Consider the following 21691-nt stretch of genomic DNA (forward strand, 5'->3'; position numbering starts at 1 on the left):
ACATTAACTCGAGCTTCACAGTCAATCAATGGCTGCGCCAGAGGAAGCTGCTGCGTCACCCAGCAAACGGCCGTTGTCAGACGTGGTCGACGACGAAAATGGTGAGTCTTCATCCCACTCTGCGCTTCTTTCTACACATCTAACAGCTTCGAAATACAGGCGCAGGCTCATCATCCGACGATGACTTTGGTCCCGCACTGCCGGCTGCAGCTGCGCCGAAGAAAAAACGCCGAAAGCTTGCCTTCGAGAAGGTCTACGTGAATGCGCTCCCCATGTCGCCGCGCTACTCCAAGTCTCTCATGCACAGGGAACAACTGGCGTATGTGGACTTCACGCCTTCCACAGACTTCCTGATCACAAGCTCGATTGATGGCGTCGTCAAGTTCTGGAAAAAGATGGCTGTTGGGGTGGAATTCGTGAAGGAGTTTCGCGCGCACGCTGGCGAGATTACGAGTACGTCTGTCAGTGCGGATGGGAGGAGCTTTGCGACAGTAGGGACCGATAAGACGATCAAGATTTTCGATGTGATTACGTTTGGTATGTTTGGTTCTTTTTACAGGTGTCTCAATACTGATATTGTTTAGATTTGCTTGCCATGATCAACTTGGAATTCTCCCCGCGCTGCGTCTGCTGGGTCCATCGACGAGGCGCGTCTCTCCCTCTCTTAGCCGTCACCGACGAGGCTAGCTCTACGATATCAATATTCGACGGCCGTGGAGAAAACACAGCGCCCTTACATAAACTATCATCAATTCATAGAAAGCCTGTCGTGGCGATCGCATTCAACAACGCATTCGACTGTGTCGTATCTGCCGACGAAGCCGGGATGATTGAATACTGGCAGCCATCCGACGACTTTTCCAAGCCAGATAACGTATTTGAACTGAAATCATCAACAAGTCTATTCGAATTTCGAAAAAATAAATCTGTCCCTTCATCTATCACTATTTCTCCGTCAGGTCACCAGTTTGCGACATTTTCATTCCCAGACCGCCAAGTGCGGATCTTCGACTTTCAGTCTGGAAAATTGTATAGAACATATGATGAGTCGCTGAATACAATCACTGATATGCAGCAAGCCGGCACGGCCCTGGAAAGACTGGAGGAAGTCGAATTCGGGCGGCGAATGGCCGTAGAGCGCGAGCTTGAGAATCCCGCAACCAAGCCAAAAGTGAAAGTCGCATTCGACGAGTCTGGCCATTTCATTCTCTATGGCTCTCTGCACGGCATCAAGTGTATCAACACCTTCACCAACCGCGTCGTCCGCGTATTTGGCAAAGACGAGCCCTTCCGCGCCTTAGATTTGACTATGTATCAAGGCCAGCCGCAGAAAAAGGGCGTCGTGACCGTCAGCATGGCAGCAAGTGCCAACCCTCTCCTCCAAGAAGCCGAAGAGCGCGACCCGATACTCGTCTCGACCGGGTTCGGCAAAGTGCGCTTCTATATGTTCACTAACGAGACCGAAGTCTCGAAATCAATGCGTGACATCCAAAATGAAAAGCCGCGTGACAGCGACATCTCAGCTCAAGAGTCGAAACAGAAACAAATTCAATCGGGGACCTCTGCCATCTTGCACACGACAATGGGCGACATTCATCTCCGTCTCTTCCCTCAACTCGCGCCTCTCGCAGTCGAGAATTTTGTTACCCACGCCCGCCAGGGGTACTACAACAACACCATCTTCCACCGCGTCATCCGCAAATTCATGATCCAAGGCGGCGATCCGCTCGGCGACGGGACGGGCGGTGAGAGTATCTGGGGTGGAGAATTCCAAGACGAAATCTCGCCGAATATCAAACACGATAAACCGTACACGCTGAGCATGGCGAATGCAGGACCAAACAGTAATGGCTCGCAGTTCTTTATTACGACGGAGAAGACGCCGTGGTTGGATGGGAAACATACAATATTTGGCAGGGCGGTGCAGGGATTGGATGTTGTGCATCGTATTGAGAATGTCAAGGTGAAGAAGGAGCGGCCGGAGGAGGACGTGAAGATTGTTAGTATTAGCGTACCATGAGCTGTGCATTATTTTATATAGTGTCTGCCTATCTAGTCTTTTATTTAAAAAGCCCATACTATGGTGTTGATGCGCTTGGATATTTGCAATGATCAATGATTACATATGCACATCCAAGGGAGATGTCGACGTGTTTTTGATTCCAATCCTGCACATGCAGAAGGTGCATTCCATTCAATATTAACGCCGGACACATATCAAAAATAAACACTACACGTGTAGAACAGTGGTATGTATTCACCCCTTACATACACCCGAGATCGATCGACAAAACCCAGATAAAACCCTGACTAAATAACCTAACTAGATGCAGAAATGATAGACAAAAAAAAGGACGATGACATGACAAGATTGTCGCGGTAGAGATATTTTCTCCGGATAAAGTTCATAAGAAAAACGCACAAAAATCACTGGATCGGACTGGCTGGGCTGACAGGCTCATGACCCCTATGCAAACCAGCCGCTGAATTCACACTCAATCGACGGTTATGTGATCGACTCGAAATATCCGACCCGGCGCCATACGCAGCGTCATCGACGGGTGTGATATGGTCGAAACCGCGCGTATGCGTAGTGGCCTGATGCGGTCCCCACATCTCAGGACGATTATTCGACAAGCTTGTCATCGACATATTCGGCTGCTGCGTGGGATAGTTGTGCGCATCCATGGTGGCGTTCATGTTCTGGTAGTTCACGTTCCGTGTACTGGCATTGTTCGGAGTCGTCGTCGCGGCGGTGTTGTTCATGCTGTTCCGCGACGAGATGTTGCGCAGGCTGCTGGGGATCATGAACCCGGCGGCGGCGGCGGGAGACCGCGAGGGCCGGCTGCTGTTATTGCGGTCGTCGCCGTGGTACAGCCCTGGCTGTTTCGCGTCGAGACGTTTCTTCAGCCATACACCGCCTACACCGAGAAGCGTGAAGCCGATGATCAGAACGATCAGCATGACGATCCATCTCCAGTGTGTTGAGAACCTGCATAGCATTGTTAGTGTAGACTACTGACGTGGGCAGTTTGTTTCAAACCCACCAGCTCTGGTTTGATGACCCGGCTGCAGAGCCCGTAGTACCGTCGTTGGACGGGGCGGCTGTTGATGTCGAAGTGGCCGCCGAGTTGGTTGCGCTTGTGGTCGAGGATGTCGAGGTTGCTGTTGCAGCTGCTGCGGTTGTAGTTTTCCAATTCCCGTTACAGTATCCATCGTACCATTGTACCAACAGGGCCTGGTCAGACAGGGAGGTGCATGTCGAGCACACGGCTCCGGAAGTTTTCAGGCCAAGGAGGTACTGGGAGCCGCAAAAGCAATTGACGTAGGTGGTGTCGTCGTTTGATACGGCCACGGCAGGCGGAATACATGCTGATTGAGCCTGCTGCAGCAGGGAACAGGAGATACCGCAGGCAGGGAACGTCGACGACGCAGCGGTCGGGATGAAGGTGAAAGTATCGGCGGCGAGCACAGGCGTCAGGTTCAAGAGCAGCGACGATACTGACAGCAGCGTCGCAAACGATCGGATGGCCATGGTGGATAGTGAGTGATGTTCGCCAGGCAGGCAATTGATTAATTGATTCTATGGCGTAGTGATTCGAGTGAATTAGCGGAGGCTCGTGTCCCCGCCGGCACCGCCGGATCTTTCAGGTCAGGAACAACTCGCAGAGATGGACGAGGGCGAGAGCGAGGTCGAGAGGTCAGGCCATGGTAGCTGAGAGTGAGATTATTCCAGAATGAAAGAAACAGGCAGTCGATACGCAGTGCTAGGCCTGAGGCGGAGTAGCAGTCGGATTAGCCTGAGGAGTCACCGGGCTGTTAGTGTTGTCTGCGGCCGGCGGTGCCAGTAGCCAAGTAGCCAACAAGCCAATAAGCACGGGCTGGCGTTTCCAGGGCTGACATGCTGCCAATCACCACGGCCAATGGTAATTACACAGCAGCACTAAGTGCGAGGCCCCTGCAGGCCAATCTCCCAAATCTCCAGGACAAAATTGACCCGGGCGGGACAGGTTAAAGTCTCCGCTGTTTTCGTCCCCAAAACAGCGCGGATCTCCGCTTGCAGTGGTCAGCACTTGCGTTCTATTTTAATCGGCCGTCTTCGATCTTTATTTAATGCTCTCTGCTGGCACTGCGATAATTCACCGGTCTTTCAGAATGGAAGTGTTCGAACGCGAGGTATCTGATTGGTGATGAATAATGTCGAATGCGGCTGGTCGAGAAGAGTAATCTATTGTTGCATTATTGTTAGATTACGTGGGTGAATTAAGACAACCCCTTTAACAAATTAAACATAAAGTTTATTAATTAAGAAATATGTAATATACAGGATATAAATTCTTAATTTTTAGTAGTTTATTCCGATAATTTTAACTAATACGTATTATTGCTTGTCCGGCACGTGACCTGTGTCCCGAGTTAGGGCTTAGGGTTTGACAGGACGGATAACTGACATGGCCTGGCACTTAGTCAACCTCCATGCGGGATTTCCCAGATCAGTCAGGATAAAGCGACGAAGAGTTTACAGTAACAAAGCTGGCCCTTCTAGCATTTACTTTCCATGATCATGCATTCCATCTGGTTTCGACAACAATTAATACATAAGGAGCTATTATCAACGAAGGAATAAGGTTGTTATGAGAACCTTTCAGCTGGTCTGTTGTCCCTTACCTGTGGCATTTATACCCGCAATCGGTGGTTGCAAGAGCTACAGCAAGGGTTCACAGCGCTGAGGCTTGAACTTCCCTCGCAGCGCGGGGATTATTAGGCAATATGTGACTGAAGTTAAGCCCAAGTGAATAATTAACCAAACCCGACCGAGGCTGTTTTGATACAATGATCCCATTTTAGCCAGAGTAGGGGACTCAGCTATCTCAAAACGGTCACGAACCACCGAGTGTTCCACCACAACCATGAAATACCCCGCCACAAAAATTAGGACCCTTCTAATGCATTGGTCACCCTGTGCCTGAGGAGAGGCGTCTACGTTCTACATTACATTGTTCTGGACATAAGCGAGGTATAAGCGAAATATTGCCAATGATTCACCAAGATATTACTGCTAGCCCAAATTTATAACTAGATTGTTTTATTCCTTCAATAATACTCTTAAATAGCTTTATTGGATAACTTAATTGAATATAAGAATGAGTTAACAATTATTGATATGTACATCTGCAGCATAACGCGGCAATGCAGGGCAGTGTAAAAAAATGAAAGGCCGACTGCTGTGGAAGTAAAGCTATCACCAACGGCACTACTAACAAACTCGTCAACTATATTCTAACCTCAAGATAACCTTATGAATAAGACTATGCAGAAGTTAAAATTAGAGCTCAAGACCACACCTTCTCAAGGAGGGAGATACTATCACAATATGCAGGGTAGTGCCTATAAACATATATTTAGAAAGTGATCATAGCCACAGCCCAGGAGACTGGTGGTACTATCATATGACAAGATCTATAAAGTAACATAAATAATAGTACTCTTATTAGATTGAAGAAGAGTTATTTTAATAGATGTATACGTAGAAGTATATATCTGCAATTTTTTTGTGAGGATATTATATAAAGGGAGTAGGCCGAACTACCTGATTTCTATAATAGCTGTGAGATAGACTGATTGCTAGACCTTTTATAACAATACATATGGATCTATAATCTGGTGGAAGCCAGAGAATTTCTTTCCACCTTAGATGAATCCATTCCTTACTAACAAATACGGTGCAAGATTGGTCTTCTTGATGATTGTGCTTATCAGATAAATGAGAGTTGAAAAGACAATGCTGGTGACATATACATGCTTCCGAAGGGTAAATGAGAGGCGAGAAAAGTTCGGCTGGTCGTTAACAAGGGAACCAACCCTTGCCAAACCTTAGTAAATCTCTGTATCCCAGCTTGGCTGCTCTGAATCATTAAAGTCATGCGCATCCCTCAACTGGTTGTACTCCTCCAATGGAACTTCATTCATTAAGGGGAAGATGCCGTGATCCTTGGTGCCGTGCATGAGGCGCTCATAGGTGCCCGTCTTAGCTGGTACTCGGAAGCGAGCTTTACCATGCCACCAAGCGGCAGAGAAGCCAAGGGCTATCATGAAACGCTGCTTGTCCGACCTGTTAGGCATGCCAGCGTGCCAGGTGCGCATGTCGCGGAACAGAATGGAACCCTTTTTCACCACAGGCTGAATACCGGGAAGGGTCTTCTTTCTCTCCTCGACGAACTCGTCGAGGATGTTCGTATCTCCTTTGGGCCGGGGAGGACACTGTGCCTCGCTGTTGTAGAGATGAGTGCCTAGCCATATCTCGGTAGAGGCGTTCTCTGGGCTGGCATCGACCGTGTATATGTTGCCAATCGCATAGAAGGGAGCCGGAGGATGACGGCACATCGCATCAGAGTGGACGGGTTGTCTCTTCGTTCCATTTGGGAGGGCATTGTTGCCCGTAATCATATTCCAGCTCGCATTGGGTCCTAGGTAGAGGGTCACAGCATGGAACAAAATGCTGTTCAGGTAGACATCGTCAAAGAAAAACTCAGGGGGAAACAATGGCGGGCCCTGTTGGATGTTCTCGGCACCGAAGTTACGGTATAAGCTGTCTCCCTTCTGGAGCTCCTTCTCGGTATCGTTGACCATGAACTCATTGATCTTATCCAGATGAGCCGTGTCAATGACATCTTCAATGATGACGACACCATCGCGGTGCATACCAGAGAGCAGGAGCTTGATGTTAGCATCGTTAAGGCGACCCTTGGAGATCTCCTCTGGCGACGGCTTGACCCTGACTGGAATGTTGAGGCTCTTGTGAGGGAGAGCAGGCATATATGATGGATCTTCTGCTGTGGCAGGTGCCTTGACTGGAACCGTCACCTCGGCAATCGGAGCCATTTTGAATGTATGTAATTCTTGGTGGGAAGAAAAATGAAATGTCCCGGTATGTAGATATGGATATATGTGTATATACAAGTGATGTACTCAGTTACTGATTTTAAACCCGGATGGAGTTACTACCTTTACCATTTTATAAGACCTCATGAAATTTCTGTCCCTTATTCCAGAGCTCAATGGACAGGAAGCATGGAGGGAACATCACCGTTCGTCCACCTCTCACTACTCCACCCAAACCAAGCGGAGATCACCTGACACGGAGGATGGAAGCCGGAGAACCTTCTTGGGAGCGCCTAAAACAGGGCGCTGAGTCAGTTTGATAAGGAGGGGTTAGTTATCTAACTCACATGACACGGATGTGAGCCTCCGACCTTAATGGGAGCCTTGACATTTTAGCTCATAAAAGTGGTTAATTTAGTAGCACAGACCTTTCGTTATCTTGAAACCTAATTAAGTATTTTGCGGGGATGCCGCCAACTCTTGACCTTTCCGACGTCCTAGATTACGTACCCAGTCGTGTCCCACGGCTCTACCGATTTCATACTAATATTCCGATAGGCGACTATCTTTCGTTGTTACCACCACCCCTTTCGAATACCACCTCGATTTTTTTGGCGGCTTCTTATCACAAACTCAGTTTGAGGAACTAACATTCCTAACCCTCGTTCCCAGCTTTCGAGCTAAAGCTGCTGTTCACGCGGGGACTAACCCTCCTCGCCGCCTTGCTAAATAGACAATGTTGTCCCATGCAGCAAACTTATATTTCATCCTGTAGTCGTCAATTTTCGTCTTGAAAGCTGATGATTCCATAATTTTTTGGTTTCTTCTTTCCCGGGTCTCTCCATTCACCATTGATAACCCTTCACCATGTCGGAGGAATCTCACGAAAAAGACTTCACCAAGTCGGATATGAAACAAGACGTAAACGATCACGATGTGAATGAGGGGATGGAGCTCTCTCTCGAGGCCAAGCTTGCCAATGACGAGGAACACGCCATGTCGACCTGGGAGGCCATCAAGACGTACCCAATGGCCATCATGTGGGCCTCTGTCTTTGCCACCTCCCTGATCATGGTCGGATACGACTCGGGTATCCTGTATACTTTCTATGCCCTGCCAGCCTTCACGAAAAAGTACGGCACCTACTATGGCGCCGACATTGGCTACGAGGTGTCGGCAAAGTGGCAGAACGTCCTTGGTATGGGTACTCCGGTCGGCCAGTTCCTAGGTGCCTTCACTGCATCGTGGCCCATGGAGCGATGGGGCCGCAAGAAAGTTTTTGCCTGTTCCCTTTTCTTCACCACCGCCTTTGTTTTCCTCCAGATGTTTGCTCAAGACATCCATACTCTCGCTGCTGGAGAGTTCATGGCCGGTATTCTCTACGGAACCTACGTTGTATTGGCGCCGACTTATGCGTCTGAAGTCTGCCCGGTTGCTCTGCGTGGTATTCTTAATGCGGGAATGAACCTGGCTTATGTGATTGGACAGTTTATTTCCTCCGGCGTCGGCGATGGTGTCGCTTTGTGGACGACCCAGTGGGCTTACCGAGTTCCATTTGCGATCCAATGGGTCTGGCCGCCCGTGCTGGTTGTTTTCCTATGGTTTGCCCCTGAGTCCCCCTGGTGGCTAGTTCGTCAAGAACGCTACGAGGAGGCTGAGAATTCTCTGCGACGACTGGTTAGATCATCCGCCAACATAAACATCAAGGCAAAGCTGGCAAATATGCAAGCAACCACGAAGCATGAAGCCGAGATGGAGGAGGACACCAGCTACATCGAGTGTTTCCGCAACACCAACCGAATCCGCACCGAAGTGGCCATGATGGTGCAGGTATGGCAGGTTATTACCGGTATCTCTCTCATCGGATACGCTGTCTACTTCTTCGAGCTTGCTGGCCTCCCCGTCTCGGCATCATTCGACATGGGTGTGGGAAACACGGCCATTGGTTTCGTCGCGACCTGCAGCTCGTGGTTTATGATGGCATACTTTGGACGTCGAACTCTCTTCATGACCGGCGTCGGAATCATGGCTATCACGCAGATCATCATCGGCATCCTGGACTGTATTCCCAACTACGACTCTCACCCTGGTCTTGCTTGGGCACAAGCGGGATTCCTTGACCTCCTCACATTCGTCTTCCAGAGCACTGTGGGCCCCATTAACTTCGTCATTTTCTCGGAGATTGGTTCAACTCGTCTCCGCTCACAGACTTGTGCTCTGGCCACTTCTACCGGTTCCATCTTCCAGATCGTCATGACAATCTCGGTACCTTACATGCTCAACGCATCGTCTGCCAATTGGAGAGGCAAGACAGGTTTCTTCTTCGGAGGCCTCAGTTTGCTGGCGACCATCTGGTGTTGGTTCCGATTGCCAGAGACGAAGGGTCGTACCTATGATGAAATGGACTACATGTTCGAGTCCAAGGTTCCCATCAGGCAGTTCAAGACATACAAGGTCGAGACTATCGAAGGTCAAAACGTGAAGCAGACTGTATAACATATTTATTCTGTATACCAAGCTGGCTATTAGGCTTCTTTAGGCGAGATACTGATGAGGAAGAGGCTTATAGTATTTTTAGTTTGAGCTAAATTATTTTCCAATGCTAGCTATATGGAATACTCTAGTCAATATTACTTTTTGATTTTTATTTCTCTCTTGATGATCTCTTCTTCACCACTTAGCCACCATGAGAAATCATTCAAACAGCGCAAGAGCCTGTTCGTTAATTGTTCTTCTCGTAGACTGCAGGCTGAACTTCTTCCTGAGTTGGGTTGGTAAGGTTTGGCCAGCTCTATACTTTTTCTCAAGTGTACAGTATATATTAGAAATTGATTATGAATTTTTATTCATTTTTTCAGAACGTTGATGGCATCGAAAATTTAGACTATACTGAAAGTATTTTATAATGCTGAACTCTTCCGTTACCAACGTTCAACTGCATCTCCATGGTGCTTGGCCTTAAGCAGCTAAGCTATCCTACGACCTTCACTATCAATAGCTATTCTACGCAGATACTGAACTGGCGAATGGATTGATACGCCACAGGATATCAGGAGATGAGCCCTTCGAAAGATAGATATTCTTTTGATTCTTCAATGCAACGCTATTACCTACCTTCCACGTTCCAAAACGAATGTGTCATGATAAGGCACGGATGCGCCGCGTGGGCCGAAGTAATCTGTGGTAGAGAAATGGAGTACGGGACACCATGTTCCGTCTGAGGAGACTGCTTAGCAAACCCAAGCCCTTTGTCTCCAAGCAAAAACCGAGCTCTAAGCCCAACACAATACAACCGAAACTAATAGAAGCCGTTACATCATTAAAAGACAGGTTACAAATCTTATCTGAAAATGATAAGAAGAATACAAAGATGGCCTACTTATTCCCCTAGATAAATACTGTATAGATTTGTTGGTTCTGAATTGTGATTTAACACAGACAACCAGAGAAATTCGCTTGGAAATCCCCTTTACACCGCGAATCACTACATTCATTTACAAGATCAGAAAATGGCTTCAAAAATGTACCACCCCTTCGATCCCATCTCCCCGGAGGAGATGCGGGCAGCAGTAGGTATTCTGAAGGATAAGTTCAAAGGCATTAGACTCCGGTTCAATCTCATCGACGTCAATGAGCCCATCAAGGAAGAAGCGATTCCGTATGTGGAAGCAGAGCGCCTTCATCAGGAGCTGCCAGTAGCACCAACGAGGCTTATTCAGTGTTTGTTTCACAGTCAGTTCTCGGAAAATTGAGAAACAGATGATACAACGTCTTGGAGGTCCTATCAACTGACCACTTCAAAAATAGGAGTGGATACCTACGTTTTCATGAAGGCCATGGTAAACGTCGAAGAACGAAGAGTGGATTGGGTCAAGGAAATGCCAAAACACGTCCAGGTAAACACGATGATGCACCTAGTAGCTTTTTGTATTTGCCACATGGATTCATCGACTTATAATACATGTACAAAACGTATAGGGCCCTGCGGACATCGACGAGATGCAAGCACTTGAAGAACTTTGCATGACCCATCCAAAGGTTTTAGAGGAGAAGGAAAAGCTGCAATTGCCAGAGGGTGTCGATCTGTGCTGCGAGCCCTGGATTTACGGCACAGATGACTCAAATGAAGATCGAAGGCTTTGCCAATGCTACCTCTACTTGAGACCAGTTGATCACGAACAGACCAACCATTATTCGCTCCCTGTTTCCTTCTCACCCGTGTTTAACTCTGTGACTAAAGAGTTTGTGCGCATGGACTACTTGCCCACTGGAGCAGATACAAAAACCGGCCCCACGAAGCCCTGGAAGCCCGTCAAGGCTGTGGAGTATGCTCACGATTTGCTTGACGAGCCGTTGAGGAAAGACCTCATGCCATATATCGTACAGCAACCAGAGGGGCCTTCATTTACTGTGGAAGGTCAGCTGGTGAAGTGGCAGAAATGGCGATTTCGAGTGGGATTTAATCACCGTGAAGGTTTGATTCTCTATAACGTCACATATGATAGTCGAAACTTGTTTTACCGTCTTGCTCTCTCAGAAATGACTGTGCCATATGGAGGTGAGCAACGCCACTCACTCGTAGCTTAGCGAAAAGAACTCGGACTCTGATGCTGCATCTATATAGACCCGCGAATGCCTTTTCACAGAAAACAAGCATTTGATGTAGGAGATGTTGGCTTGGGAGTTACAGCTAACCAGCTCGCGCTGGGCTGTGATTGCCTTGGCTATATCAAATATTTCGATGGTTTCCGCATAGATTCCAAGGGTAACCCGATTTTGTTGAAGAACGTTATCTGTCTACATGAACAAGATAACGGAATTTTGCATAAACATACCAATTTCCGTAACAATGCAGCAACTGTCGTACGAAACCGTCAACTTGTGGTGCAGATGATCTGCACGCTTGCCAACTATGAGTATGCCTTTGCGTGGTACTTTGACCAAGCTGCTGGCATTCAATTCGAAGTGCGCGCCACGGGTATTGTTTCTACAATACCGGTTGACGAGCCGGGACTCTCTGTTCCTTGGGCTACACAAGTTGCACCGGGAGTGATGGCTCCATTCCACCAGCATTTGTTTTCCTTGAGGATTGACCCAGCCGTTGATGGTTATAAGAACACGATCTACTACGAAGACAGTGTACCTCTTCCCGTCGATGAGAAATTGAACCCTCACGGTATTGGATATGGTGTGGAAAAGACGGTGATCAAGAAGGCAGGCCCGGCAAAGACAAACGTTGACCGACACCGGGTGTTCAAGATTCGCAACGACGACGTTATCAATACTGTTTCATACAACCCCGTTGCATATGCGATCCATACAGTCCCGAGCCAGATGATTCTTATGAACGAGCAATCCTTCAACACTAAGCGCGCAGAGTTTGCGAAGGAACCGGTCTGGGTGACTAAGTACCAGGACGACGAACTATACGCAGCTGGGGAGTTTACGAACCAGAGCAGAGAGGATACAGGTCTGGCAAAATGGGCAAAAAGGGATGACGATGTCGAAAACAGCGACGTTATATTCTGGCACAGTAGGATAGCACCCCCCTCCCCCCTCTCCCTTGCATTTGAGCTTTTTGCTTCTCTCATTTGTCATTTTCGTTTTTCGAATGATAGCTAACGCGCCTGTATAGCATTCGGTCTCACTCACAACCCTAGACCAGAGGACTTCCCCATCATGCCCGTCGAAACCATTACAGTTGATCTAAAACCCAGCGGCTTCTTCACAAAGAACCGTAAGTAACACTTCAATTCCACTTTTCTCCACAACTTTTACTGAATTCTGGCAGCGGCTCTTGATGTGCCCCGATCAACCCAATCGTTTAACAAATCTGTGCTGGTGACGAAATCGGAGGATGCAACGTGTGGCTGTTGATGTAGCTAGCATTTAGTCGAACTAGGCTGTCATAAAGTGCTGCCTATAGTTTATGTCAGCGAACTGACCTCCGGGTGCGCAATAATGAACTAAAAGTAATTACGATAGACAAGTGACATGTGACAACTTCACAGGTACGGTGGACTAAATCGATCTTAAGGACAATGCAAGTTTTTTTTACGAAGTCCTTCCACGGCCTATAGCAACTAATATTATGTTTAACCAATCATATCATAGAATTTAAAAATAAATGAAACATTTACGAATCTAGTAACCTTGTCTCTCACTTAGAAGGCGCCTTTAAGGGTATCCTAGAAGGAGGTGTGTTCTATATAGTTCAATATTATAATATTCTAGACTAGTGCAAGCTTGTTTTAATTATTATCCCTAGCTATATCATATAACATTGAAACGAATAAAATCTCTTACATAGTAATAAAATAAGAGTAAATGAAAACAAAGCACATTTTTCGGCAGAATTACAATTTTTTAGAAAAAACTTGTATTGTCCTTAAAGATTGGTTTAGTCCGTCGCAGTCTTGTAGCGTCCCTTTATTAGAAAGGCGGTATAGAATTCGGATCCCCTTAGGTGGACAAGTAACTTTGAACAATGCTTCTAAGCAAGCACACGAACTAAAGAAACCTCGACATACGATTCCTTGTAAGTACAGGTTGCTAAAACTCAGACCGAGTACGCTATCTGGCTTTGCCGGACCGTGAATACGTATGTGGTATCCGCAAGGTTACACACGGAAAACCTGTCCCGAATCAGGTGGCGCAACCACAATATGTGTCGGAGCAGCTTCCGTAGCCTGATTAGCCTGATCCGGTAAAGCGGGGGTGGGGTCAACATTGCATTCATTATTCAACATATTTAGCATTGTCGGCAAAGGAAAGAGAAATCATCTAAACATGTTTGGAGTCGCGTTGCTTGGAGCTGGGTTGTACCCAAAAGAAGGTGAGTTTCTCGTAGAGATCGATGTACATATCGCGAGGAAAACCACCAAGACGAGTAACTGATGCTAATCCTCTGGCAGCGTATCTTCCGGCCCTGCATGCTATCAGCGTGAGCTTGGTAGCAGTCTACTCGAAGTCCCTCAACACAGCCTCAGAGGCCGTTGAGGAGGCAAAGAAGCTTTCAGGGCTCGTATCTCCATCTATTGGTGTATACAGCAACGAGCAAGGAGGCGATGGTGATGTTGACGATTTACTGAAACGCGATGATGTCAAAGTGGTCATCGTCTCTCTGCCAACCCTGGTCCAGCCCTCTATAGTTTTGAAGGCGCTGGAGGCCGGGAAACATGTGTTGATGGAGAAGCCGATGGCCAAGAATATCGCGGCTTCCAAGGCACTTCTGGATGAATATGAAGCCAAGTATCAACCAAAGGGCTTGGTACTCGCAGTTGCGGAGCAGTTCCGTTATGATGCGGGGCACGAAAAAGCACGCCAAATTATCGCAAGTGGCGGTATTGGAACACTTGCCACCGTGCATGCGCGAATCTGGAATCTCGTGAATCCTGGAAACAAGTGGTATGAAACAGAATGGCGCAAGAAGCCCGAATATATGGGAGGATTCTTGCTAGATGGTGGCGTCCACTTTATTGCCTTCATCCGCTATGTGGCAGGCGAGGAGATTGTAGAAACAGCTTCCTTCGCGAGACAGACCCTTGACCATCTCCCTCCACTAGATACAGTTCAGGCTGTGCTGAAGTTTGAATCAGGGGCATTGGGCACGCTTAGCATGTCTTTCGCGTCAGTGAAGAACGATTATAGTTATGTTTTCATTGGAAGCACGGGTTCCTTGACAGTGACAGGAGAAGCGGGAGGAACTCGACTCGTCGTTGAAGATGCAACCGGAGGGGTCGTGTCTGACCAAGTCATCGCCGGTACAGACACTTATAAGGAACTGTTTTCCTCGTTTATTCGGTCCACTGAGAGTGGAAATGAAGACCCAAGAGGTTCTCCAAAACAGGCCATCGCCGACGTTGCTGTAGTTGAGAACATTTGTACGGGAGGTGGAACTATTGAGAGCTACCTTTAGGCCAGAAATCAATTTATAGTAATATTTATAACTTCGTAAATGAAAGAATAAAACATGCGAAAGAGATAAGACGAGCTAACTAACTATGCTTGTCAGTTTTGAATCAAAAAGGTTTCTTTGTCTGCTTCACGTCAATGGTTGATCACAGCATAGTAAAATGATCATGATATTAAAAGTTTAGAAGTATCCTCGTGACCTCAGTGAAATTCCATGAGGAATGGAGAATACTTTACACCGAAGGTCGTTCAAATGGTACCTGGCTGTGGACCATGGCTCTCACTAGTCTGACTTGGCTGAGCTAAATTTCCGAATGGAACGGTCATAGCACACACTCCTTGCTTTGGGCGCGGAAACGTGCAGTCCGTGAACTTTCTTCGGTGTGGTAACAACTTGATAAGGTGCTGGTGTGGCATGTATATAAAGCACGATTCGACCCGCTTTCTTGTGAAACCCGGGCTCACTGTAAGTGACTGACCAGTATATATCCAGAACATCTATTGATATCAATTCGGTTTTACAATACGAAATGAGAATCAATACTCTTCTACCCTTGACGTTGGCTACAACGCTAATTACTTCAATCACCAATGGGCTGCCAACCGAAGAGCTCAATGGGCCTTCCTCTCCACATTGCTTTCCATTTTCTGTCTCTCACAGCTGGAAACTCAGTTTAGACCTACAACCTCCTCCGATGTCAAGGGAGGAATGGTGGTGCGCACAGGAGGACTTCTATGGATTTCTCGGCTTTTCCATGCCTTTCCAATACACCAACATGGATTACGACGTCGAGTCTATCAGCCAGCACCTGGTAATGATGAAGGAGCAATTTGGAGCCACTATGTTCCGCGTATATATCCCAGAGAGTTATAATACACAGCTGTGGAAAAACATTCTTCAAGCCGCCATCATCAACAATATGGGTGTCGTGGTTCAAGTGGCATTCCCCATTTCAGGTAACTCCGTAAGTCATGTAGATCCTTAGATGCTTCCACAGATCCCTACCCACATGAAGAACTCGCTTTGACAATAGTTCATTTATAGTTGTCCCTAGAGGCAGTTCTTGAGAGTACTTTGTTCCAGGTTCTCTCAGACAGCCCTTACGCCGCAATTGCACCCTATGTTATCTTTGCGGCTGAATATCTCAACGAACCCGTTGGAGACTGCGATATGTGTGCCGCGGGGAGCACAGGAAACCCAGCAGATCCAGCAAGTTTGGCAAATCTCACCCAAGGGCTGACAAACTTCCGCAATAAGATGCATCAGTTTGGTATTCCAGCTGGTATCAGTGAGGACTGGGATCGCCCGAACTTGATGAGCGGACCGCCAAATGCAGATGGCGTCGGTGTTGGACTTGGTGTCATCGGAGAAGCCGTCGCGCCAATCATCGACTTCTGTCATGCTCATATCATGGCTTATTACCATAACATTCAAGTCCAGGATGCATGGAACTATACCGCATCTCAGGTGCTGTGGTACAAGCAATACCTCCCCAAATTACCACTACTTATCTCAGAGGTGAGGAGACCAGAAAAAAAAAAGATCCTGAGATTTGACAACACTAATCTGCGTCTATAGATGATGTGGGCCACAAGCTACAATGTACTCCATGCAGGGGGCTATGTCACGGGTTTTGCTGTTGCAGAAGTTTCCGTCCAGGACTACACATTATTTTGGAAGACGGTGGATGCAAACTGTAAATATTTGAAGGAGCAGAACACTGCATACTTCATCCATGCTTGGCGAGAGGAGGGTACTTTGGACATGCTGAATGATGATGGAACTGTCGTCATTCCAAACTGGAAGCCACAGAAATGGTGTTAGAAGCATTCATCCGGGGCTATTCGAATCGACAGTATAAAAGGAAGGAAATTTTGGCTAGTCCCAAGAACTAGTTGACATGTACCCCAGCATCAAAGCAAGCATGTATTACCTAATATGATTCAATTCCATTAATTGTCTGAGACTCCCAGTCCTCAGTTGTATAGAAACAACTCCTGGATTACTATCTCATATGGAGTGGATGACCAATGATTTTCATTTGGCAAGTTCCACGGATTATATGTGAAAATGATCGTACGTATCTATTATACCTAATCGATATATCACTAATGTGCATAGATAATGTAGCTAATCGGCTTCAATCGCGAACTACTGTGGTAGGAAAAAATATCGACTTGTTTCATCTTACAATTGCAAACATTAAAAACTATATCTGTTATCAACAGGTCTATATTTATCTGTAAATGCAGAAGCGAGTCTACCCGAAGCAATTTAATATGATCTAAAACAAAAATGGCCTCTCTCACGTCTAATGACCACTGCTAGATCATTCCTAACCCAAGGTATCGCACATTTATCTGACATTCCTTGTGAGCCCCCTTCATTTGAATCGGGATGATCTCTCCAGGAACTAAATCAACCATGTTGTCACTGAAAGACACTTCCTCGTCATCACATTCCACCACCACCCCCTTGACCGGGACTTCACTGGAGAGCTCAACTAACTTTCCGTCTTGGGACACCTCAGCAGTCAGGTGCTTCGGGGCCTGTAAGTGTACGTATTTAAGTGGCTCAGGCCAGTTGATATACCGTGCAATTTGCCGTCCTTCTTGTAAAAAGTAGACTCCAATAACAGTGCGGTTCTCATAACCCTCATGAAGAACTGGAACTTCCATCTCACCTATCTCTGTGCTCTGGTTCGCCCCAAGCACGAACTCAGACTTTAGTGTCACACTGTACGTTTCTTGACCTGTAATGATATCCCATGCCTTAACGATAACGTTAACGACGGTGTCATCTAAGGTCAGATTCGAACCCCAAATCTCAATTGTTGTTTTCTTGGTCACATATGCGCTGGTATATTTGTCCCTCGGGATGTATGTCTCGGTCCTCTTGATGCCAGAGCTGATCGGCGCCATCTCACGCTTGATCGTGAAGTACGCATGCTTGGGCCGCAGATAGAAGTCAACGATAGCCCAGCTAGTAACTGGCCAGCAGTCATTAGTCTGCCACACCAAAGCCCCACCACAGTATTCCCGACCGGGTCCTTTCCACTGCCGTTTCCATAGGCGATACGCTGAAGCAAGACACTCGGCTTGCATAAGCTGCGTGCAGTAGATAAACTGCTCGATTGGCTCGGGGGCATACCGGAAATTCTCGACGAGATAAAGCGCAATTCGCCGCTCGTGACCCGCAGCTTTGTTATGAAAGTCGATGGTGGAAGACTGTGGATAGCGATCTGGATCAGCTTTGCCTAGCGGTAAGAACGAATCAATTGTCTTGATATTGGGGAACGCCTCCATTCCGAATTCCGAGACAAATCGCCCCACCAACTTGTCAAAGTCTTGATATCGGGCCTGGGTGCCATGCCAGACATTCCATTGATGTATATCACCCACTGTACGGTCTGTAGTGGCAACTCCACCACCCCAGGGTGAGCCGTAATGGTAGGCAGTTTCTGGGATTAGAGAGCTGCACACATCAGCAAGGACCTTCTCATATATATAACGAGCAGGGAAATCCGTCTGGAGCCAGCTATCCGGGTTCTTGTTTTCGTAGTCATAGGTCAGCTTTTCGTCTTCCTGATATTGGTAGTCTTCATTGTTTCCAGCCCAGATAACTAGGCACGGGTGGTGACGCAAGCGCTTCACATTGTCCTCCGCCTCTCTCTGAATCAGATCCAGGATCTCCGCATAGGCTGGGTAGTTACCACAGCCGAACATAAAGTCCTGCCATACCAAGATTCCCAGCTCGTCGCACGCATCGTAAAAGGCTTGGTCTTCGTAAATACCACCGCCCCACACGCGAATCATGAATTGATTACCCTCGGCAACCAGTTTAACCCAGTCGTAGTATTTTTCTCTCGTAATACGGGGGAGGAAGTTGTCTGCCGGAATCCAGTCACTCCCTCCGCACCAGATGGAGATATTGTTGACCTGAAAGAAGAAAGTTGTCCCTGGTTGATCAAGTAGTGGTCTCTGAATGAGCTCAACTTTCCTCACCCCGAACTTCTTACTGACACTGTGGATGGTGTGAGTTTTGGTATTGTCCGTGCTTGTTGCAAGAAGAGTAGCTGTAGCGGTGTAGAGAGGTTGCTGTCCGTATCTGATCGGATACCATAGTTGAGGATCATTCAGCCGAAAGCTGGTTTTGGCGTGACCATTGCTCACTGGTATTGTCTCCTCGGTCACCAGCTTCTTGTCAAGTGAGATGGAAATCTTAACTAGAGAAGCTGGACCCTCCACATCAACCCCTACGACAACTTCAGCCATAGTAAGGGCCTGGTCAATCTTGGTGCTGAAATGCAGGTCTGCGACACGACTGGTGTAGATTTCTAGATTTATAGGGCGCCATGGACCACATGTCATAAGCATTGGTCCCCAATCCCATCCCTATTTTACAAGTCAGCTTCGCGATGTAACAACATACGCGTTGTAGGACTTACCCAGTGATATTGTGCTTTCCGGACCGCCAATCTCGATGGGTCCCCATTCCAGCAACCCCATTTGTGTTCCGGGTGCTCATCAACGAGTTTCTTCCCTTTCAGGTATGCACTGTCGAATGTGATCTGAATCTCATTGCCGTTGTCGCTACCGTTCCGCAGCAGGTTCGTCACATCGACTCTCTCTGAGATAAACATGCTTTCTGTCTTCAGGATTTCCTGTCCATTCAACAACACTGTCGCGAAGGTGTCCAGTCCCTCAAAAGAGATAACAGCTTGGGCCAGACTCTCACCACCCTCCACAAAGGATGGCGTTACGAATGTGGTCTTATAAACCCATACAGCCTCGCCAACCCACTGCGCGCCAAGTTCATTCTTTCCCATGAACGGATCTTCGAGCAGCTTATTTGCCATTAGATCTAGATGTACATTCGTCGGGAATTGAGCCACAGGCAAAAACTCTGATTCATCGTTATCTGCCTGCTTGAAAGTCCATCCCTTGTCGATTGGGATGATGTGGTACGTGGCCATGATTGAAGCTAAGTAAGGGAGTGTTTAGCACCAGATTTGTCTTTTTTGCCAGTTTAAGTTCAACGAACCAAAACAGAACACCAGGAAGCTGCTAATATTGAAAGATAACAGGATAATGCCAAAATTCTACGGTTGTTTTCCACAATATGAATATGCTGTCCTGCATATATATAGGGCTTTTTTCTTTTCAATAATTTTAAGCAATGAATTGCGTCTTTTTTAGGACCATGCTCTGGGGATGGTACTTACTATAGCTGCTACGCGAGATTTGATTATCAAAGCACTTTTGAGCTCCACAAGAATTTTAGCCAATCTCACTAGTCCCTGGACAATTTGCCGTCATGAAGCCGATTCGCAAGTGTAGCATATTGGGGCGGAATTCAAGATCGAAAGATACCGTACACGGAGAACCACTGCCGTACAGCCCCTCCGCCCAGCTGCAATTGTGGACAACGAGATATTTTATCAAATAAGAAATGTAACACGACTTATTAGTGTAAATATATAGCCATTTATTTCATTATCTTATGCAGTAGTCTTAAACACAGAATCTGATCTCACAATTCCTACTGATAATAAAATGACAGCTTGCTAACCCTCAAGCACTTACAGACTGGTTACCCTAACCCCTAGTGTTTATTGCCCAGTAATTGCCGGTGGGTCAACTTATTGCTACACAGTGCACGCACAATATTCTTAGTATGAGAAAGAACAAATCAAATATTTACACTTCGTTCAACAAGAGAAGTTTTCTGCGAATGAAATGCCTTCTAACAATCTCTCAACCCTGGTTTACACAGCGGAATCCGGCGTCTGACAAATAATCTGAGTGTGTTTTGACCGGGATTTCTCAGCGACTTTTTTTCCCATTTATCTTGCCTGGTTACTTGTGTTGACCAGGCTGAGGCTGAGGGATACGATCTTGACGTCCTTGTGTAAAAAGCACCTTTATAAAGCCTCTCGGAATTCAGAATGACTCATTGAAGGCAATTACCATTCCTCACGTAGTATATAACTAATACGATAAGCATTGACCAATACTATGTCAACACACCAATAAGATAATGGCCACCGTGAACGCCAGGCCTTACGATATGTCTCACAGACTGCACGCAATTGATTTACAATATCAACACCTCCCATATAATGATAATAACCATCATCAATTAATCGGGGAATCTTGAGCTCTGCAGTAGGCTGGCCATTTTAAAGGCTTTCGTGCAATATCTTTAACATCTAGATATAGAAAATTCCACTCAGTTGATAAAATCAATTCTTTTAAGACAGCTACTATAGGCAAAAAATTAATTAATTATTTTCAGTACATTTGGATTATACATATATCAATGTCAACGAAGTTAGAATACACGCATTACTAACACAAGAATCGCCGTCTCAAATCGTGCTTCGTTACACGACCTTAATTTCAGCTGTTGGCTCTTCCCCCAGCCCATGCATGCATATACTAGCATGTCTTCAAAGTCTCAAGGGCAAGTGTCTGAAGAGGTTTAGCAAGGACGCCTTCGGGGGAGTTCCCATCTAATCCATCCCCTCTCCTGGATACCCGGCTGTCATGTTGGATACTATGTCGCAAAGACACGTCAAGTGTCTCTCCACCGGCTTCCGCCTCTGTCGGAAAGTCCCAAGAACTCATGACTGGCCCTAGGTCTGGGAAATTCAGGTCAGGAAATATAGGTACTGAAGGCATCAAGTCAGGATAGGTGGCGAGCCCTTCCCAAGACGGCCATTCCATCATCATCATGTTTTGCAATTGTTGTTGCTGTTGCTGTTGCTGATATTGTTGTTGCTGATGCTGGAGCTCTCGTCCAGTAGCAGCAACGATAGCATTCATGGAGGATTCCATGGTCGGAAAAAGAGTTGGCGTGTTCTCGACAAAGTTAGGATTAGATGGCGCCCCT

At 46.9% G+C, this 21691-nt stretch overlaps 8 protein-coding genes across 8 annotated transcripts; 5 read left to right on the plus strand and 3 right to left on the minus strand.

The window, feature by feature from the left end:
• Nucleotides 1-28: 28 nt before the first annotated feature.
• BGW36DRAFT_423170 (putative peptidyl-prolyl cis-trans isomerase) lies at nt 29-2020 on the plus strand (the record flags this gene model as incomplete). Its single annotated transcript, XM_046219799.1, has 3 exons — nt 29-101; nt 160-537; nt 585-2020. The coding sequence occupies 3 exons, from the start codon at nt 29-31 to the stop codon at nt 2018-2020; spliced, it is 1887 nt and encodes a 628-aa protein (XP_046076634.1).
• A 10-nt stretch (nt 2021-2030) lies between these two features.
• BGW36DRAFT_403971 (uncharacterized protein) lies at nt 2031-3984 on the minus strand. Its single transcript, XM_046218914.1, has 2 exons — nt 3048-3984; nt 2031-2992 (listed from the first exon to the last, which is right to left on the minus strand). The coding sequence occupies exons 1-2, from the start codon at nt 3533-3535 to the stop codon at nt 2428-2430; spliced, it is 1053 nt and encodes a 350-aa protein (XP_046076635.1). The 5' UTR covers nt 3536-3984; the 3' UTR covers nt 2031-2427.
• Nucleotides 3985-5556: 1572 nt separating this feature from the next.
• Nucleotides 5557-7342, minus strand: BGW36DRAFT_89215 (uncharacterized protein). Its single transcript, XM_046222678.1, has 2 exons — nt 7230-7342; nt 5557-7175 (listed from the first exon to the last, which is right to left on the minus strand). The coding sequence occupies exon 2, from the start codon at nt 6880-6882 to the stop codon at nt 5875-5877; it is 1008 nt and encodes a 335-aa protein (XP_046076636.1). The 5' UTR covers nt 6883-7175; nt 7230-7342; the 3' UTR covers nt 5557-5874.
• Nucleotides 7343-9535, plus strand: BGW36DRAFT_89214 (general substrate transporter). Its single transcript, XM_046222677.1, has one exon. It carries the CDS (start codon nt 7750-7752, stop codon nt 9376-9378), a length of 1629 nt encoding a protein of 542 aa, XP_046076637.1. The 5' UTR covers nt 7343-7749; the 3' UTR covers nt 9379-9535.
• An 863-nt stretch (nt 9536-10398) lies between these two features.
• Nucleotides 10399-12893, plus strand: BGW36DRAFT_414091 (copper amine oxidase). Its single transcript, XM_046219274.1, has 7 exons — nt 10399-10614; nt 10690-10778; nt 10861-11440; nt 11507-12415; nt 12518-12619; nt 12674-12802; nt 12863-12893. The coding sequence occupies exons 1-6, from the start codon at nt 10404-10406 to the stop codon at nt 12757-12759; spliced, it is 1977 nt and encodes a 658-aa protein (XP_046076638.1). The 5' UTR covers nt 10399-10403; the 3' UTR covers nt 12760-12802; nt 12863-12893.
• A 778-nt stretch (nt 12894-13671) lies between these two features.
• Nucleotides 13672-14800, plus strand: BGW36DRAFT_287691 (NAD-binding Rossmann fold oxidoreductase; the record flags this gene model as incomplete). The annotated part of the gene is made up of 2 exons (XM_046210525.1): nt 13672-13717; nt 13797-14800. The coding sequence occupies 2 exons, from the start codon at nt 13672-13674 to the stop codon at nt 14798-14800; spliced, it is 1050 nt and encodes a 349-aa protein (XP_046076639.1).
• Nucleotides 14801-15326: 526 nt separating this feature from the next.
• BGW36DRAFT_414093 (uncharacterized protein) lies at nt 15327-16704 on the plus strand (the record flags this gene model as incomplete). The annotated part of the gene is made up of 3 exons (XM_046219275.1): nt 15327-15761; nt 15842-16315; nt 16376-16704. 3 exons carry the CDS (start codon nt 15327-15329, stop codon nt 16619-16621), a joined length of 1155 nt encoding a protein of 384 aa, XP_046076640.1. The 3' UTR covers nt 16622-16704.
• A 417-nt stretch (nt 16705-17121) lies between these two features.
• Nucleotides 17122-19772, minus strand: BGW36DRAFT_393905 (putative beta-mannosidase B; the record flags this gene model as incomplete). The annotated part of the gene is made up of 2 exons (XM_046217858.1): nt 17122-19191; nt 19245-19772. The coding sequence occupies 2 exons, from the start codon at nt 19770-19772 to the stop codon at nt 17122-17124; spliced, it is 2598 nt and encodes an 865-aa protein (XP_046076641.1).
• Between the last annotated feature and the right edge of the window lie 1919 nt (nt 19773-21691).

The sequence above is a fragment of the Talaromyces proteolyticus genome, assembly GCF_021365285.1.
Source record: "Talaromyces proteolyticus strain PMI_201 chromosome Unknown BGW36scaffold_2, whole genome shotgun sequence".
Lineage (NCBI taxonomy): Eukaryota > Fungi > Ascomycota > Eurotiomycetes > Eurotiales > Trichocomaceae > Talaromyces > Talaromyces proteolyticus.

What these genes read in the sequence shown, in the direction of transcription:
- BGW36DRAFT_403971 (XM_046218914.1), bottom strand. Translation starts at nt 3,535, where the DNA reads ATGGCCATCCGATCGTTTGCGACGCTGCTGTCAGTATCGTCGCTGCTC. An exon ending in GGGTCATCAAACCAGAGCTG is followed by an intron (nt 2,993 to 3,047) that starts GTGGGTTTGAAA and finishes AATGCTATGCAG; the next exon opens with GTTCTCAACACACTGGAGAT.
- BGW36DRAFT_89215 (XM_046222678.1), bottom strand. Translation starts at nt 6,882, where the DNA reads ATGGCTCCGATTGCCGAGGTGACGGTTCCAGTCAAGGCACCTGCCACA.
- BGW36DRAFT_89214 (XM_046222677.1), top strand. Translation starts at nt 7,750, where the DNA reads ATGTCGGAGGAATCTCACGAAAAAGACTTCACCAAGTCGGATATGAAA.
- BGW36DRAFT_414091 (XM_046219274.1), top strand. Translation starts at nt 10,404, where the DNA reads ATGTACCACCCCTTCGATCCCATCTCCCCGGAGGAGATGCGGGCAGCA. An exon ending in AAATGCCAAAACACGTCCAG is followed by an intron (nt 10,779 to 10,860) that starts GTAAACACGATG and finishes CAAAACGTATAG; the next exon opens with GGCCCTGCGGACATCGACGA. An exon ending in AATGACTGTGCCATATGGAG is followed by an intron (nt 11,441 to 11,506) that starts GTGAGCAACGCC and finishes GCATCTATATAG; the next exon opens with ACCCGCGAATGCCTTTTCAC.